At 37.6% G+C, this 20,023-nt stretch overlaps 1 protein-coding gene across 2 annotated transcripts in view; it reads left to right on the forward strand.

Moving 5' to 3' along the window:
• The window catches only part of pcdh1b (protocadherin 1b), a 174,484-nt gene extending 159,228 nt beyond the window's left edge, over nucleotides 1–15,256 (forward strand). For both annotated transcript variants that reach the window (XM_079839438.1, XM_079839439.1), the window contains exon 5: nucleotides 13,428–15,256. In XM_079839438.1, coding sequence (XP_079695564.1) covers nucleotides 13,428–13,837 — 410 coding nt within the window. In that variant the 3' untranslated portion in view covers nucleotides 13,838–15,256. The remainder of the gene's footprint in view (nucleotides 1–13,427) is intronic.
• Nucleotides 15,257–20,023: the final 4,767 nt, after the last annotated feature.

Raw genomic sequence — 20,023 nt, forward strand, 5'->3', positions numbered from 1 at the left:
GATCCAGTTTCGCCACTTACAAAATTACAGTGCAGAAAGTCAATCCCAAAGACTAGTTTGTTGTAAACTAAAATGGGATCTCCTTGAAACAGTGTAAGATACTATCTGAAGCTTTGCTAGATTATTATATTATTATCTGTTTCTTTTCCTTTTTTTTTTATAGTAGCAGCTACTGTATTTTAGCTGAAACTACAGTTACCGTGATAAGTCTTTGTAAGGATTCATCGTCTGTGTTCTGGAGCTTTTGAGTGTTCTATTGGGACAGGTGAAGAAAGAGGAGGATGCTGGGTTGCCAGATCAATATAAGGTGAATGTTCGGGATATATCGCAGCCCATGCATCCCTGACCTGCTAAGATAAGAGTAGCTTACTCTCTTTGGAGGAGGGATAGATGTTTGTTCCCTAGATACAGAAGAATATAAATCCTGTGCGCGTGTGTGTATGAGAGAGTGTATAATATGTGCTGTGCTGCAGAAAGAAAAATAGAGAAAGAGAGAGAAAGGCTCGTCATGTCCAAAACCAGCATATGGTCTCTCTCAAAACAAGATGTCCGACAGCCATATGTTTGCATGCAGGTTACACACACACACCATCACAAACACGTCACCCTTCTGGTGATCTAATCTCATATTCACACACCAACACTGCGCCCAAAGCTGCCTATGGTTTCAGGACTCTTGTAGTCTCTTTTAAACGCTCACATATGCTTACCAAATTTTGTGTGATATTTTTTTTTTTTTTCGTAGCAAGGGCACCAGGGCTCAGGGAAGGCAGTGCTGTGACATTTTGTCATTCTGAATGAACCTACCTCTGACCTCATATGTGACCCTTTCTCCTTTGAGGCTCTTGGCTGACAGAAAGAAAGACAGCAATGCAAAAACGCACTCAGCAATATGACACTCAACAGTTACCACTCGATTCCATCTGTGAGTGTGTGTGTGTGCGTACGTGTGCGTGTGTGTGCGCTGGTAATAGTAAATGAACATCTTTTTACATGTGTTCGTCAGCTCTTGCCTCCTAACCCTTCTCTTTTCCTCTCTTATCTGTCATGGTGTGTAACACTGTGTATACACTAGAAACTAGCGAAGTGAAGTGTTGCTATGCGTTGTGCCACAATGCCTTGAGTCAGTCTGCACTGGAAGTGTCAAAGCTGCACATAATCTCAGAATGTTCACACAGCTCAGTCAGCTGCAGGTGCGATACTACTTGATGGTGTAAAACTATACACCGTATTTTCTTTTTTTCCCCCAATCATGTTACATAATATTTAATGTTACCATTGAAACTGTGCATGCCTATGGTTAGAAACAACAGATTATATATTTATTTTAATTAGTAGGTCTGATACATCCCAAGCAATGAGCAAAAATTTGTCATTCACATCAGATGTTTTCCCCCAACATTTAACCATACATTCGAGGCAGATCTCACGAAAATGCGTATAAATAATACGAGTGTGCAATCTCGTGGAATGTATACACCAAAATGAGTTTTGGCGTGCATATAGTACGCCGTTTTTCGCATGCATATGATACACACTTTATGGCGTATTATACGTACAAACATCTTTAATTGATAATTCACCCAAAAATGAAAATTCAGTCGTCATTTATTCATCCTCATGTTTTCCAAACCTGTATGACTTTATTTCTTCTATGGTACACTAAAGAAGATATGGTCACACTTTTTATATTAGGTGTGGATATATTAGGATTATGTAAATTAATCATTTGATACAATGCACTTATTGTGTACCTACATGTTTTATATTAAACCTCTGTATATGCATGTGTATGCATCTGTAATTACACTGTTGACCCTTCCCTTACCCCTTAATGCACACTTAAACCTACCCATACCGCTAAACCTTTCCCTAACCTTACCAGTAAAACAAAAAGGACAAAATAAATAAATATATTTTTTGATACAAGTACATAATATTCAAAGACACCTTATATAAAGTGTGACCAACAATATTTTGTTGCTGTTATTGTTTTGTTTTCTCATCAAATACATGGTGACCAAAACGGTTTTACTATCACTTTTATTATGATTAATCTGCATAGCTCAGAATTCCAAAGTATATAGTAGTAAACTCCTTAAATCATCTGGAATCAGTCAGTTAGCCTACATAACATAAAATAATGTTTGTGTGCTTGTCACTGTGTGTGCACTGGCATCAAGTTCAACAGATAAAAAAGTGTATAGTACATTTTCAGCTCGCTACAGGTGGTTAAAATAGTCTGCAGCGAATCTCTACTCACGTATACATTTCTGTTATGGAACACTGCTCTGCTTGAGAAGGCAGTGTGAATACAGTAACCTGTTAATATGGGCACAGAATTAGATGCATGTGTGTGTGTGTGTGTGTGTGTGTGTGGTATGACACAGGCCTGAGATTCACATTATGTCAGTGAGGTGTATGTTTAAAGTGTAAGCCGACAGGGAAAAAGACATCTGAAAAAAATGACTAATAACCATTCAGTGTCTCTAAACTCCTGCCTCTTTGCATTTAATAGATGTTATTCTACTAGTCAGTTGTTGTTGTTTGTGTTGCTTTGGGGTGTTTTTTTCTTTCTTCTAATATTATTAATCCTGGAATGATTTTCTCTCTCACTCGCATTCTCTCGGAATCAAACAACGATATTTACTGGGACTAAGCTCAATAATTTTGTTTGGTTGGAAAGAAAATGTTGGATATTGAAGGATATCCATATTCATCCCACATTCTCCACCATCCTACCTTTATCCCGTGTTACAATATAAATTACCCCCAACCATAAATATCGCTGTTCTTTTCAAAGAGAAGTCAGAGGTCTCTAATGATGACGGATAAGTCAGAATAGCTCTCCCGCAACACAAAGTTTGTGAGCGTTCGTGGATGTGCGCGCTTGTTTCTCCTAAATTAAGGTCGGCTACTGTCCTCAAAAATTCAGCTTGTCTCAGTTATGCGGTTCTCTCTCTCGACTGTGGTCCTAAAAGCTTATTGAGACGGGAGAGAGCATAGGCCTGAGGGCAGCTTGCTCCAGCCATACATTTATTCACTTTTGTAGCATGATTGAAGTTTCCCTCCACTGATTTCTGTAGAAAGAAGAGAGAGACAGACAGAGAGAGAAAGAGAGAAAGAAAGAGGCTCTTTCCTTAAAAAAAGGAATTATCTCTCATACTTCCCTTCTTTCTTCTGTCCCTCAGATCTTCTTCATTAATAATGAAAATGATTTTGTGCAGCATGGCATTTGCCTTTGAGTCTGTTTCTTGGAGATATTATTTTTCAGGGGTCCTGATTAAAGATTGTTCTTCTTTTTAGTAGGCCTGTCAATTTAGTTTAATCATTTTTGATGATTAATTATACCATGATTAAAACAAAAATATGGACCCACTCTTAACTACTATACTATACTTCACATTATACTTCATACTTTATACTTCACAACTGGACAATAGCATCAATTTGAAAAACAAATCACAATTCACCAAAGATTTCGTAATAAAAAATTTTTTTCTAAATTTACGAAAAAATAGGAACAACTGAAACCACACGTACGCAAAAAAGAACTAACTCTGTATGGCATTACAATTGTGTTAAGATGTTATATTTTATACAGTGAAGTATATTTCATTATATGTTTTATTTAATCCATATATAAAATGATATGATGGAATTATTAAATAATACAATTTATTTTAATCTTAAATACATTCTATCATATACAGTTAAAGAGGAAGAAAAGCTGCGTTATAGATTTAGCTGTGTAACGTACTGCTGTGAGGCAGAAGGTTTAGGATCCAAATGCAGCTTTATTAAAGGGTAATCTACACTCGTAGTCATCAAACAGGCAAGAGGTCATAACATGTAATCAGTCCAATAAGGCAAACAAGATAAGAGAGACAGGCAAACGGGTAATCCACGGAACAGGCACGAAATCCAAAACCAAGAGACATGCTCAGAAATGCAGTATAGACAAACAAGACTTCGCAATGAATGACAGAGTGAACATGGTTTATATAGGCAGAGGTAATGAGACACAGGAGTAAACAGTGAGTGATGATGAGTCCAGGCAAATGATTATGGGTAATGTAGTTTGTGATGGAGTGACAGTCCGGGGTGGAGTGCCCTCAGGTGGTAATCAGGGGCACTCTCACTGGTGATTGTGACAAGCTGCGAGGTTTCTCTAAATAACACAAACATGCGCATATGTAGGCCTACAGCTGGCTAATGAGAGCTCTGTAGTCTGGGTCTTTATGAAATGTGTTAATTGTGAGAACTGGTAAGAATGACACACTTGGCATTGCTCGAGGATCGGGCAAGAGCGCGTCTGCGAACAGCGGCAAGTTTGACTAGAGTGACGAAAGGCTGTAAGGAAAGCCCGTGCGGAAAGCCCTTATGGAGATGGTTTGGGTGTGTTTTATGTAAATTACTAACTTTGTGCACGCGGCCGCTCATTTAGAATAGTCTACTCCAAATTCACTAACATCAGAACGAGGTTAAGAACAAATTCATGTGTGTTCACACTGAGATTTTTCGTGAGAAGTTCTCCTGTGCATACAAATACGAAAGAATCCATTCAATTATTAGTGAATGAGACCCAGTGACTGGGATGCTGTGCATACGCTGAAGTTGTGTTTTGAATACTTAAAGGTGCAGTGTGTAGCTAATATTTATGAGGCTCTATTTGACAGAACTGCTGTATAATATACATATTTTTTGTTTTTTTTGCAGTGGTGTATAAAGACATTACGTAGTGAACCGTTATGGTTTTATTACCTTAGAATGAGTCATTTCTATCTACATACACCAAACTGATCTACCGAGTGCTAGTTACTCTCTGCTGTCTCAGATGATGACATATTTGTCCTGCATCAGCCACTGTAGCTTATTTATGTGCTTCGAAAGGGAGGGATGAGTGGTTGCATTTCGCGGTTGCATTTCACAACCTCACCACTAGATGCCGCTAAAATTTACTGCGTGTAGCTTAACTTTATGAACCTTAAATTTTTAAAGTTAAGGTTCATAAATCTGAAATGAGATTGGATTAATTTGGATTGGCAAAAATGTGTGTATGTACACGTACCTATTGTGTATTTCTACATACATGAGCAAAAAATAAATGAAAAAGTGCTAAGAAAATGGAAAGGAAAAGACAATGTAAAAGTGTGGGAGGCTGTACTAATGGCAGACTTTTATATTTATAGCTGTGTTCCTCTCCCCCTCTGTCAAAAGTCATTTAGACATAAGCTATAATTACAGTTATTCATTTTCTATGGCACAATGAAACTTGGAATATAGCATGGTTCACTGAAATACTCATGTTACTAAAAAATCAACTCTTATATTGCCTACCACACCTCCAAAATTAAACTGAAGTCTGGTCGCACTTGTCAGTGGACTGGCTAATTTCATTAGACATGTCCAATCAGTCTGGATTCCTGTACAGTGATTAAGTCTTTTTTCCAGCTGAAAACAAGGTTTTGGATGGTGAATCACTACTTGCAGTGTAGCGGAGTCCAAGACTGGACTACAGTTTTTACCAAAGCAATTCCAGAGCATTCTCGATTCAACACTGATGTAAGTTCACTGCAATTTTTATGAAGACTTTGGGTGCTGTGACAGTCTATGGACATTGATCAGTTGAGTTTGCCTTCTTTTTCATCTACCCATTTGTCTGTGTCTAACGTAGAGAAGGCTTTTGTGCTCGCTTTTCTTATTCACAGGCAGTTGTTTAGGCCTGCAGCACAATCAAACACTACACCCTTGTTTCATCTTCAATGATTCAGATTGTGCGCAGACAAACTCAACTTTAAAACATTCATGAGTGGAAGATGTTATGCAGCTTACCCTAGTTGATTTAGCCCCGGGCTACAGCCTTTCTCCATGCGCTTATCTTCCTAAGCCAGGAGGAGATTCTATGCAGCTGATGCATACTGAAACACAGTGTGCCAACATGTGGAGGTTTACAAAATGACACACGTCGCTCCCCCCTTCCCTCAGCTAGCTGGCGGAGTCGGGAGAGCAAATTTGGTCAGAGGGGCGAGGACATTGATTTTTGCGGATCAGATAAGTTCCATGTTCAACAGATGTAGGCCAGTGGGACATGGTCCAAATTATGGCACTCTCTGACTCCGCTCAGAGCTCGTTTAGCCCGTAAGTGAAGCTTTGGCAAAGAGTATAGGTCGTTCTGGCAAAGAACATTGTGGAACGTACGCACAAACAAATGCTGCAGAGGTTTAAAGAGCTCCTCTGAGCCAGTGAGAGTGGTGGAAAAGAACAGAACGTCACATAAAACGGACTTGTCTATGAAATATTTAAGGTTTGAAATCCCTCAATCCACCTGCAGTTAAATGATAGGAGTAGAATTTATTTGGGCTTCTATGAATGAACTCTGTAGCCTGATCTGCTTTCGAAAGATGTTTATGCTCACATTATTGAAGGCAAATATGCCTGACAGGCTTTGGCCATTGTGTAGCCATGACTGTATTGACATGCAATGCTGCATGGAGCATGAACAAGCCTGATGTGCACCACATCATTTTATCATATATACTGTGTGTACTGTATATATATATATATACGAATGAACCAAAAGGTAATCACAAAATAACTTCACTGCAAATCCCTCTTGGGCCATTGTACCCAAAAATAAAAATAATTTTAAAGAAATTTTAAACTATTTTTAGCCCTATAATGAGTCACTGGGGTTCAAAACAACAGTGTCCTCATCAACTTTCATTCATAGACCATAAAAAAGTATGGATGACGCGTCTTCATTACCTTCCACTGAAGAAAAGTGAAGCCGCCAACATTTGATTATGGTGCTGACATCTTGCGCTGATTTGGAACCAGATGCGCAGTAGTAAACGCTGGACCGGAGTTTGCGCTGTAGAGAGCAGGAAGTAGAGCCGCAATATCAAAAGCCCACCCACACTCTCGTAGAGGCAGAGCTCATTATGTCGGTGTGAAATAAACAGTTGTAGAAATTAAAGCTAAAGCTCAAATATCCTCTCGAAAATCTACCAAAAAAGTCAGTTGGTGCCTCAGTGACAACTTTGATCAGCATCAAATAACTAACTAAAACCAAACATATTTAAAAAACTTGAACTTACATCAGTGTGATAAAAACTGCCTAAAAATGACAAAAAAAACACCTTTAGAAAAAATTAGCTTGAAGTATTATTTGATTATTTAGTTTGTCTCACTTCCCATTACATTTTATGGAGGGGGCGGGGTTTATGAGCTATACTGGGAACAACCACCTGGGGGCGATCAAGGCACTTTGGCTTCACTTTTTCAGGACTTGTGCGGCACGCTTGCTTTCACTGTACGGATATACAAAAAATATCTTATTTTGTGATCCACAGAAGAGAGGGAGACATACAGGGTTGGGGCAACATGAGTTAGAGCAAATAATGACAGAATTTTCATTTTTGGGCAAACTATTCCTTTAGTAACAATTTACCTCAAAACGTTTACATTTAACGATAATCAGAGCAGAACAAGTATGAAACAAACATAAATTATTGTTATAAACAACATTTATTCTAAATGCCAAGCCTAAATACATTTATTTAAAGTGAAACTACTGCCATGTAGCAAATGTGCCATCCAAATTTACTTGGGCTCACATAGCTCCCTCATTTGGTACAAATCTTAATGTGTGCATTTTGTGCATGTGTTGCATATTTAACGTTAACTGCATTATTTAAGTCACTTTAAAATATAAATCCCAGCATGTTTCAGATGATAAAAAATTTGATTTTTATTCGAGAAAATACACAGCAGTACAGCATATTGAAACTAGCAATGGAGCAAGTCTAAATTTAAACCTTCATCAATACATTGACGCCAGGAGCAAACCACCAGCTAAATGTGAATGTGGAGCAGGACTTGCATGCCTGACCCAATCATTAGATTCCCAAATGAAAATCTATTGGATCAGTCTTGCTTTGTGTTAAATGTTATTTTCTAGTTTAAGAAAGGAAACTCTAGTGACATGTCTTGATAGCCCGGAACCCCTGAATTTGCATCATCAAACTTGCATATACAAAAAACGTAACATGTTTAGAGCAAAATGTATGATTAGCTCTGGTGATGTTGAGCTGCAAGACAACAGCGTTTCCGCAAAGCTTGTGTTTTGCTCTTGTGTCACACTAATGTATCTCTTTAGTGTTGTGGCTACTGGCTATCTTTTATGCTTGCTGCCATTTGAAAGCGCAGTGTCTCTTCTTCAGTGTCTCTCCTGCTGTATCCACCCTCATATTATTCAGAACTGCTTTTAACCCAGCCAGGAATAACATCACTGCTTGTAGTAATTGCACTCTGCATATAGGCACTTTGAGTGCATGTTATGTTCCTGGTATTGCATCTAACTGTACATCAATAATATAATACCTATGACATATAATTCCTAATCATATGATATTGAGAATATGAGAATAGTATTAGAAATATATAATTTTAGATACATTTAAATGCATTTTATTATTAAATAAACCTACATAACCCACATAAATAAAAATACCTCACCTTATTTTGGTTCAATTCCTTTTCAAGCTGTTACTTCACATTTTACTTTTCATATTTCCCCCCTTCTTCTATCCTCTCAAAAGCAGCGTGTCGATTAATTAATAGCTGGCTAATTTAATTTTCCTAAAAGTAATAACTTGTTTAAGCACGAATAAAGACTGACAAGGCAAAGTTCTAATCTGCCCAAAGTTTAATTAGTCTCAGCGAGGTTTGCATACAAGCAGATGTGGGGTCAGGAGGAGAGGACACCCAAGCGAATGGCAACTGAACGAAGGGGTTGGGAAGGGTAGAGCACAGGCGAGTTGGTGGTGGGAGGCGGCTCCATCAACTCTGCCTGTCTGCTTCCATCCGTGCACAGGATCAGCAAGGGATTGTGGGAAAGTTGGAGTGTTGGTGTTAACTGTCAAATAAAGGCTGGTTTTCCCACTGCTATCCTCCACACCTGTCACCCAGGGCAACCTGTGTGTTGTGGTCTGAGCGGTTGGCTCCCCTGGGTGGCTTTAAGGTGCAGCCAAAGCTGAAAATCAATTGGCTAAAACTGTTATGGAATGAAGTGAAGAGGCTGCATAAATTAGGGATTCGCTTAGAGGGCCCTGGGGTAAATGAACAATGAGCTATTGACTACAGCATTGCTCTCTTACAATGGCTGCACTTCCCACTGGATAATAATAATAATAAAAATAATAATTATTATTATTATTATATACATTAATAATATGATATAGAAATATAATTTAAGACATCCAAAATGGGCTTGAGGATTTTTTTTTTATTATTTGTATTATTTTTTTAATAAATTGTATTATTAATATATAATAATAATAATAATAATAATAATAATAATAATAATAATAATAATAATAATAATAATAAATCATAATAAATATAGCTGCAAGCAAATAACAGGGTTCAGGAGCTTCAAGGCTTTTAAGCACATGTCTTAAAAGGTATTATGTTTTATTTAGCAAGCCTGTAACCACCTAGATCATAGATGGAAAAGACCATTTACAGCCAAAACAGGCAATTTATTAAGGAAATATATGTTTTAAAGCTTTTTAACAGTTATCGAGGTAGAGCTAAAAACTCTTTTGAAATAACCTCCAATTTAAAAAAAAAAAACAATTTGATTGGCCGTGGTGGTCCTAGAGTTGCTTAGAATGAGGAATTCTACCATATGGTATGAATGTCGTGGACATGTGTGAAAATATCATGTGATATACATTCCTTTACACACGTGAAAAATGTGCCACCCGTTGGCGGATTTCTTTTGAATTTCTCACAGGCCTCTAGATCTGTAAGTTAAACAGGCCCAGTGAGTTTTTCGCTGACAGCTGCTCGAAATTCATTGACTGATGATGGCCCATTTTTAAGTCAATTGGACTGACTGCTGCGTAGCTATAGCCGGTTTTGTGTACTTAAAACTAGTTCGCACAAGTAGGCTTTTTAAAAAATCCACAATATCTGAAAATGTCACCTTTCCTTTCATCGAATCTGAGCGCTTTGTCCCCCATCCAATAATATAAGACACCTAAGTCTGCGATGAACGGTTTTGGAGCCATTTATGATATGAGCCATTACTTACTTTTGATTGCTGTAGTGCCACCATCAGGCCAATTGGCCTGAGCCATGATGATGTTGTAGATAGGGTGGGTATAACCATCCCTCAAAATTTCAAGTCTCTAACGGTTTGGTCTGCCAGATCACTTTTAGGGGAAAATGCTGATCCTTGAAAATTCTAACAATTACAATTATGCGCTTGAATTTTTTTTTTGTATTAATAATAATACAATTTATTATTATACACACACACACAGTAGACATTTACAGTATATTCAATTTATAACCCTGAGTCTACCCTGAATATACATAAACTGCATAAAATAGAAGATAAATGGGAAATAATTGCCTCTGATTGATAGCAAGGGCTTAGTATGGTGGAGACTGAATAATAGCTTTTTTTCATCCCCTGATACACACAAAAAGCTTATTTTTATTAATTTGCTGTCATTTTGATCAAATCATTATGAGTCTTTCATATGAAAATCCTCCACCTGCATGTCAAATAGGAATTCTTACCTACAATGAAATGGTCAAATGGACATTTTGACAGCTGCACAATTGGACATGAAATCAGAAAACAGCTTGAACCATGTATGTATATTTCTATCCATATCCCACCCCAGGGGCGCGACAGTTGAATGAAAATGACATTAAGCAAATCTCTTGTGCCAGCTCTCCATCATAGAGGAGAAGAGCAGAGAAAACGCAAGGAGCCCAGTCTTAACACATCTTTCCTCTTTACTTTAGACAGCACCAAATGTCAGATACTCATCTGGAAATAATTTCCATTCTATTATGGTGACAAGGGGCCAGCGGAATCTAATTAGCTGGGAAAAAAAAGGGCTAGAGAGCCGGATTGGGAGTGATTGGTGATAGGGGCAGTGGTGCAGGGCCAGCTCTCAAGCCTTCAGGCTCACCAGGAACACTCCTGAGGTTAACTCCAACTGGAAGGAAGGAGATAAGAAAAGGAGACTGGGGATTCAGGTGCTGTGTGTCAGAGACGAAGATCTCTATTGGTCTGTCAGAGCTCAAACTTTGAATATTCTTCCCTGAGTGATAGTAAAAGAGAAATATAAGATCTAAGAGCAAAAATCTATCTATCTATCCATCCATCCATCCATCCATCTAGCAAAATTAGTTAATTAAAAAAATTAGTTGATTAGTTAATTGCATTTGAAAAATTTTATTTTCAATAAAACATTTACAATAGATTTGTAAAAAGGTGTTATTATACATTTTTGGCCCATAAGGTTTGGCCTGGGTTTTTGTTGCATTTACACTGTTCTGACCAGCAGGGGTCGCCGTGGAGAAAGGTGTCGAATTGTTTCAACGCTTTGACACAATACGGCACATTTGCTTCAACAGTTTCAGTGTTTCACAAAGCTTCGTCTGCCCATCTCTATCTTCATCTCCATTCTAAGCAGCAACCGTGTAAACGTCAAATCCCACGCTTGACTTGTTATGAATTCAAAATGTAAAAAAAGTGCTCTCAAGAAGCGTTACGACATGTTTTATGGCAGTGGTATCAAATGCTTATTGACTCTCGGCTGCTTCGTCACAGATTGCGACATGTTTCGGTCAATGTACATTTGAAATTGGGAAATCTTCACGGAAAGAAACCGGATTAACATTTTCATCGATTAATAACGTAAATTCTGCTCTGTGCCCCATACAAAACTGTATCGCCAGAAAGAAATGGAACTGCAACATATTGTCAACTACTTTTGGTATAGCTTTTCGCAAAATAATAAATAAATTATTGTAATTACACTTGTCTGTCCATTATGCTTTTATTTATAGCGTACATAGTTTTGAGAAATGTTATGGGTAGTTTTAGGAGTAGGTGTGGGATTAGTGGCTCAAAATATCGTTGTAATGCTATATTGTTACAAAAATTTACATTTTCCTACACATTTCTGTCCATTACATTTTATTATTTTAATATTCTGTATTAAATGGTTATAGGGTTAGGTTAATTATAGGGAAATTATACATATATCTTTATGAAATGAAAGATTCGTAAATATTTTATGTTTTTTTAGCTTTAAAACGTAATAATGCTATGTTTAAATGTCGCCAATACATCCATATTTTACGTTTCAGCACCTAGCCAAACGTACAAAAATTTACGTTTTGTTTCTTTGAAAGTTACGTATTAATACCTACGTATTAACGATGAGACCAGGCTGCATCCGCTGCCTCAAATCAGCTCAGATATTTCGGGAAATATTTCGGGTTTCCCCTCGAGAACTCGCCATTCTGCCTGCCCCCTTTTCACATGCACACTATCAAACTAATCTAATGTCACTATCAGAGGAAAGGTTAGGTTCAGTTTTTGCATTTATATTTTCCAGACAGAGATTTTAACCTTTGCTGATCAGACCGTCATTTTCGCTTCTTGTCATGCCATCCAGTTTCAGCAACCTTTTATAGTGAAGATTAGCATCCATTACACTGATTGGTTACAGTGAACAAGGGTGAGAATAGGCTGTAGAGTTGTTTGTGCAGCTTTGATTGACTATAAAGTGAGGCTTCATAATAAAACTGCTATGATCCCCATTATGCTTTTCAATAGTATGGTTTCTGTTTAATGTTTTATTTCAAAAGGTTCAGTCAATGAATTCTGTTAAATGCTATAGAGGGTTGAGTGTTTTTTAATAATTTTTTGTATTATTATTTAATAAACCAGAACCAAATGATGTTCACACACACTTGCATTCAACATGCACCACTGCCACATTTTCTACATGTAATCATTATGATCACAACTTGTAATGGACCCACTTTATATTAGGTGGCCTTAACTACTATGTACTAGCATTTTAATTAATAATTTGATACAATGCACTTATTGTGTACATACATGTCTTTACATTGTACTTACATTTTTAAATATACCTGTATGTAATTACATCTGATATTAATTTATGTAGTTACATTTGTAATTACACTGTTGACCCTTCCCTTACACCTAACCCTATCCTTAAACTTACCCATACCACCACACCTGTCCCTAACCCTACCCATATCCCACCTCAATATCAGCAAACGTTTTTTGCAATACAATATAAACACAGTAAGTACATTGTACTTATTTTTTGATGTAAGTACATAGTAGTTAAGGCCACCAAATATAAAGTGGGGCCCTTGTGATAATTGCTTTAATGAGATCATTGTTTCTCACTAAATGAAAATATAATTTGTATTATCTTGGAACGGTACATTTTTGACATATGGTCATTACTTTGACACATTCACCTGTGAAAACAGATTATGTTCAATTGTAATGTAGAAACATGCATTTTTCTGCAAAGCTGACCTCATTGTTCTGTTCTCTTTTTTTCTAGATCTGAGGCCTCTACCTGACGTGGCTATGACGGGAAAATGCACGCGCGAATGTACAGAATACGGCCACTCTGATTCATGCTGGATGCCCGGACAGCCCTCACCCAATCGCACCAAGAGTGACAAGAGTGGGCCTAAGCTCTCCACCTTCGTGCCTTACCAGGAAAGGGAGGGTCAGGAGCGTCTGATGGCCGACAGCAGCTCTAAGCCTCATGGAGAGGAGCGGAGCGGAGGCGGGAGCAACAAAGTGGCCAGCATTCGCTTTTTGCCTCCCTACACTAGTGCCTATTCTGCAGGCGGCGACTCCGGCAAGGACTGCCCCCGGGAGGAGATCCCACTGAGTCAGACAGCCGATTACGTCTCTGCCACTACACCCTCCAGCCAAGGCTCCAAAAGAGAAATCTACCTGTGATTCATCTGTCGTCCGCCTAGGTTCGATTCCACATTTGATCCAATTTACTTGTGATCAGCAATGCCTGTGAGAGGATAAAAGGCCTCGTTCTCAGAACACCTGCTAATTCTACTACACCACCAGACCCCGATTTACACAGACGTCTCAACGTGCATCTCCAATCCCCTCATCCATAATCCTAATGGCTGACACAAAACAGCTAGAGACCTTCTTTAAAACCCTTGGGGTTTTATACAACCCTGCACGCGTTGTTAGAGGCTCTGGAAGCCGAATAGATATGAATAATAATTTTAAAAAATTGAAAACAATTTTGTAAATATAAAATGAAGAACACAATCCCCATGTAAACATCTAATGAAAGAATGTAAGGACAATTTTTAAGTGAAATTTGTGATAATTAATGTCAAGGTTATATTCCTATTTGATTCTGATTTTTTTTTTTTTTTTATATATGTATATAGATATTACTTATGATCAGACTGTAGTTATGCTTACCTAAAAACATATACATCCAAATAGTACCTTTTTTCCCCTTATGTGTGTGTATCTTTACTAAAAACTCGAGCCAGAAGAACTGGCAAACCAAATACTGGCAATCCAAGAGGGACACACATTATCAACCTGTATACTTTACTGAAGAGAAAACATATTCACCTTTCTTAAAGCACTGAAGGGTAATTGTTTCTTACATTTGTCTTTTTTCATAGGAAACTCTTTTCTTAATGTACAGTGATGTAAATACTATACGTCTGACGGAACAGTTTTGATTTATGATTTAGCTGTACAGACCCTTCGTAGCCGCCACTTCCTTCTGTTGATGTTAGTAGAAGGAACATTGCTCAGAGGGTTCGCTTCCCTGTCAGGAAAAGAAGGACAACAGTTTTGGACCACAGAAAAAACATAACCCACAGTATGGGACTCAAGCGGACATGGAATTTGGGGCAAAATCCAACGGAAACAAATGAATTACAGCAGGTTTGCATGATGCCATTTGTCATTTCAGACAAATTTGACGGGCTTCATCGGTTTCCAGCTCTCCCAGTGACTCTTTCTCTGTAACACGTCTTTACTTTATAAGAAGACTATCTACAAGGAGGCGTTAGGTGAGTTCCCCTCACGAAGAGCTTCATTCAACCCATCCAGTCCATATAAAGGAGAAAGAACTTTTACAACAAAAACAAAAAAGCAAAAAAAAGCAAAACAAAAACAAAACAAAAAAAACACCGTTTTGTGCTGTGCAATAGCCTATTCGTTTTCGGACGTATCAAACTCTGTTGTGTAGATGTGTGGTTTTGTCAGAGATTTCTGGTCTGCCCTGTGGTGGGTCTGACACTGTCAAAATGAATGCTCACAAGAGATAGACGATTTCAAAAATCATGACAGCAGAACATTTCTCTCGTGTTTGACCACATTAAAGTTGTATTCAACAAATCCAGTATATTCTACAATATCTGAGATTCTGTTTTAAGTGTGCTTTGAGAATATGACATAAGACTCCTGCAGCGAGCTTAGAAACGTCTAAATTGTGCTAACCTATTACTGCAAAGTCACACTGGCGCTCGCCTAAATAGAGCGTTTTTGTTGGAAACGGTAATTTCCACATCTAAAAACAATGTCTTTTAGAAAGAGTTTACAGGAAAGTTCATTTAGGGCCATTATTAATAGTGGCTGACAGTAACAGGGATTGCATCAGTTGTGATGCAAGTCAGCGAAGGCTACAATGAGTATTCAAGGCCTGAGCTGCACACGTTAAGTGCGCTATAATTTACATCATGCCACACAGCTAACTCACCACTTAAAACCGACTTGGGTGATTTTGCTGTTTAACAACGTTCTCAGAGCTCTGTGCTTTGGGTTCAATATGACAAAGTCTCATTTTAAAGAAAACAACAACAGACAAAATGACCCAACACTAAAGGCTGTTGTCTCAGATGATGGATGTTTGGTGTGACCTTTCAGACATTGCACTTACTTTTGTGAGTGTGAATTAATTTATTTCATGGAAGACCCCTTTATTTGAACACTGGCAGACCAAACACTCAAATTACCTAGTAAATAGGACTTATTTCCAGTTTGACTCGGCCTTTGGTCCCTGTTTGCCACACAACACCACATTTGAACAAGCATTGCTGAGCTTGCCGCAGACCTGAGATGCCATTATACTTCATTGTACACGTTTAACTTCCTGTTCTTTTAATCATCCCATCAACTACTGACCTTAGAGCTCTTTTCTGCAGTCACAAACAGAAGCTGCTCAGGCAGGTGAACCCCAAATGCTGTATGACAGTTAGACAGTCTTTCACTCCCACTGGGAAAACCTGGAGTTTATCCCTGGAGAGCAACTGTCACAGATACTGATAGGTCAAATCACTCAGTGTGTGTGAACGCTTGCGTCTTTGCACACCTCTGTAACTGTGTAGATACACGGAGGGATCTGCTCACTGCCTTTAAAGCAAGGAATTTTTAAGCTCTGATTTTTGCTAGGATTTTCAACGGCCAAATTGTGTTGTGGCATCTCATTGAATAAAATGGCTCTCGCAGTGTAAAAAATTGGACGGTGGTGCAGATAGTTTGATGGAAAACATGTCTTATACACTGACCATAAAGAATTGTTATAGGGTGAAAAGAAAGAACAATAAACATTGTATAAGGGGGAAATGGTCCAATGTTATAATCATGCAATTGCAGCTGTTTGTTTGACAGCAATATGTTTTACTCATGTGTGGGATTCTGACTTTTTTGTTTTGTTTATTTGGAACTTATTTGGACAGTTTCTTAAGTCAGGGAGACCAGTGTTAAATGAATTCTGAATTATTTTATTTTAAACTATTGAACTACTGTTAATTCATACCAAACATAACCTCTAATTATTTCATTTTAAGATCATTTAAGTTACATTCCACACAATGTTAAGCAGTTTTGAAGCAGGACACATTTGTGGCAATACGAATTTGTCCTGCTTCCACACTTTCACACTCTTACAGCAAAATTGACAATAGTTGTTTGTTCTATACATATACATGTTTTTTGTGTTTTTTTGATGATGTCTGATGCAGCACAGCCATTCACAAATAGTGTGAACAATCACATGTGTTGTACCTAATACAGATACTTTACACAGCATTCTTGTTTTATTTAGGCTTTTGTCCACTGTATGACCAGGCTCAAATGGTATCTTCATTTCTTGCCATGATTTCTGAGGGGACAAACAATATGTATAATGGATTTAAACATGGTAAAACGGGTTAAATAGAGCTTAATTGGTAACTGAAAGCACTATCAAATTAGCCAACTATTTAATAAACGAACACACAAGGGGTTGATGAGATGTATGGCTTTTTAAATAATGGGCATTCCAATTCTGTGAAAATCTATGGAGCTTTCTTCCGGCACAGATTCCGTGTGGGCCTGCTTATGACTGATGTTCAATTTCATCCTACTGTAAGCTCTATTTCATTTGTGCTGAATCGTGTATTTGATTACATGGAAATCAATCAAATCCAATGTGACTTAAGAATCAGTTCTTTGTCTGACACATGGACTCATTTTGGAGCAGAGCCACCCGCTGCATTTGTCCAGGTATTAGAAGTTATGAACGAACATGTCATCGTGTTGTAATGTCACTGTGCATAATGAGGCTCACCATGCATCTCTGCGCATAATAGAAGTAGAGAGTAAACAGCATCATTCTACCCCTCGAAAAAGATTAAAAACGAAATCAGTAATTTATTTTGTGAAGCGGTGGCTGAGTGGCTTCATTACTCTGACTTTGGCTCTGAAATAAACTGATAGCGCTACAGAGGTTTGTGGGCGTCTGCCTCCATATGATCTTGATATTAAAAACTCTACAGTAAGTAACTGAAGAAAAGCCACCGTTTTAATAGCTAATTACAGGAAGTACAAGTTTGTAGCCTAAGTGTTGGTTATATTTATATTGAAACGCTTGTGATGCCTTGTTTTCTTTGTACAGTTTTATGTACATGCTAATAACGTGGCTTTAAAAAAAAAAAAAAGAGAACAAAAAAAAGAACATGTTGAAAGACAAAGTGAAATTGTAAAATATTTTTAAAAGTAGAATATGTTAGAATGAGAGTGGTTGGGGGCACAAAGTTGGAGTGCCTGTGTCTAAAATGTCATCAGTAACCATTCACTTGCTTCTAGTCTATTTTTAAAGTTTTACTGTCTCTTTTTATGAGTCTTATTTTTTTCCTGAGTTTTGTGCTATTTGCAAAACAGTGGCTTTGAGGAGTTTTAGCCCTTTTTGTTCCATTATGTTCTTATCAATATCCGCATGTTAAACACGATGAGGAAGAAAAAAGAGAAAAAAAGTTGTCTTTTATTTTTGCTGAGCAAATCAAAGAAATACTATCTTGTAAGTACTCCTTCCTTATAGCTTTACAATAAAATACATTATGTAAAACAATGTCCTTAATGAATTGTTGGTGGCTTCTCATATAGCTTTGATTTACACAGTTTCTTTTTATTTCATGAGGGAAAGTGCTTTGAAAATGTGCTCCCTCTTTTAAGTCCATTCTTTGGGGAACACATGTACCACATTGTACCATCTTGCAAGTAACTACAAGTGAACTTCCTGATTCAGCACATCTCCAGTGCCATGGAGCTGCTGAAAAGCTGTGTTTCTTTCTTTAGTCTTGGCAGACCTGGCAGAGTTCAAATTATCCTAAGGTTCTTTAGCTTGTTTTTAATGTGTGGCATTTGTTCCTTGGGAGAATAAAGCCCTGTTAACCCCATTATATTTCTTAATGTGCCAACGGCACTGCCAAGCATGGGTTTCATTGATCGCACAACTGGACCTGGAGTCCAAACACACACAGACACTCACCCTAACAAACTGTCTCTCATAAGCCATATCCATGTACCGTACAGTGACGCCATGCAAAACGCTTGGAACCCCAGAGATTTGTGGGGTTTCAAGGCATTTTATAAACCAATAACTAATCAGGGTTTACAATAAATCATTTAAAAAAAAAAAAAAGAAAAGAAAAAAACAACCTTGTTGATCACAAATCATTCAGAAAATCAAAGCTAGCAGCATTTAAAGTGCTAGTTTTTATTCTTTTGTTTATTCCTTGTAGCACAACTTTAGAAATTCAACTAAAAATGGAAAACTTTTTATGTATTTTGTCTGTTCATTTACACGACAACAGCTTTTGGGAGCCTGAAAATGCTAACTTTTGATCACAGGTTTCAAAGTGCAGGTTTTTGAAAACTATACCATTATCATTTACTACAACTACAAAAGCACAAATTTGTGAAAAACGAAGTTGTGACGTCCATTTTTATTACATCACTGTCATGTAAACATACCCAAAGCTTGTTGATGCTGCTGGAAAGTGGATTATGGACAGGGTATAATACAGTAAAAAGGCAGTATAAAGTACATAAATATACAAAAAATACAGTCAAAATAGCACCATTTTGAAATATTACTACAATTTAAAATGTTATATATTAAATTAGATCATTATAATCCTTCAGAAATCATGATCACGTTGCTGATTTGGCGCTCAATAAATATTTCTTATTATGAACAATGTTGAAAACAGGTGTGCTGCTGTGACTGTGATGAAGGCTTTGAGAATAACATGAATATCCAGCCAAATATCACCTTTATGGTCTATGGATGCGTTAAGTCATAAATGATGATAGAATTTTGTTTTTGATTAAACTATTTCCTTTCAACCTGTTAAAGTGTAACTAATCTACAGCAGCAAACTCTGAAATTCGCCATACTATAAAGACTATTATTTTTAAACAGAATAAAATGAAATAGTGTTTTCAAAAATGAAAGTTTCGCACTGCTGGATTTAATGAAAGATATATCAACACAACTAAGATACATTCAGTAAAAGTTTCACAGCAGTTCAAACTCTGCTGCACTTTTTTGTCAAGGGTTATTTATTGAAGAGTTCTTTATTTCCTTCCACTGCTACTGTGTGCATGAGGAAGATTTACCGAGCACCCCGAGTGGCTCCCTTAAGGCAGTGCTTGACTGAGGGTCAGTGTTATCTGCCTCTAGGCCGATAGAGCGGAGGTTTTACGCCACAGCACAGTGGCCACCCTCACCAACTGTAAATATTGGCTCTTTCGTGCAGGCAAATGAAGTGTCTAATGACAGGGTTTTGAAATAAACCTTCACCTGCTGCCAGCCAGCCAGTCAGGCAG

The sequence above is a fragment of the Gobio gobio genome (genome assembly GCF_949357685.1).
Source record: "Gobio gobio genome assembly, chromosome: 16".
Taxonomy (NCBI): domain Eukaryota; kingdom Metazoa; phylum Chordata; class Actinopteri; order Cypriniformes; family Gobionidae; genus Gobio; species Gobio gobio.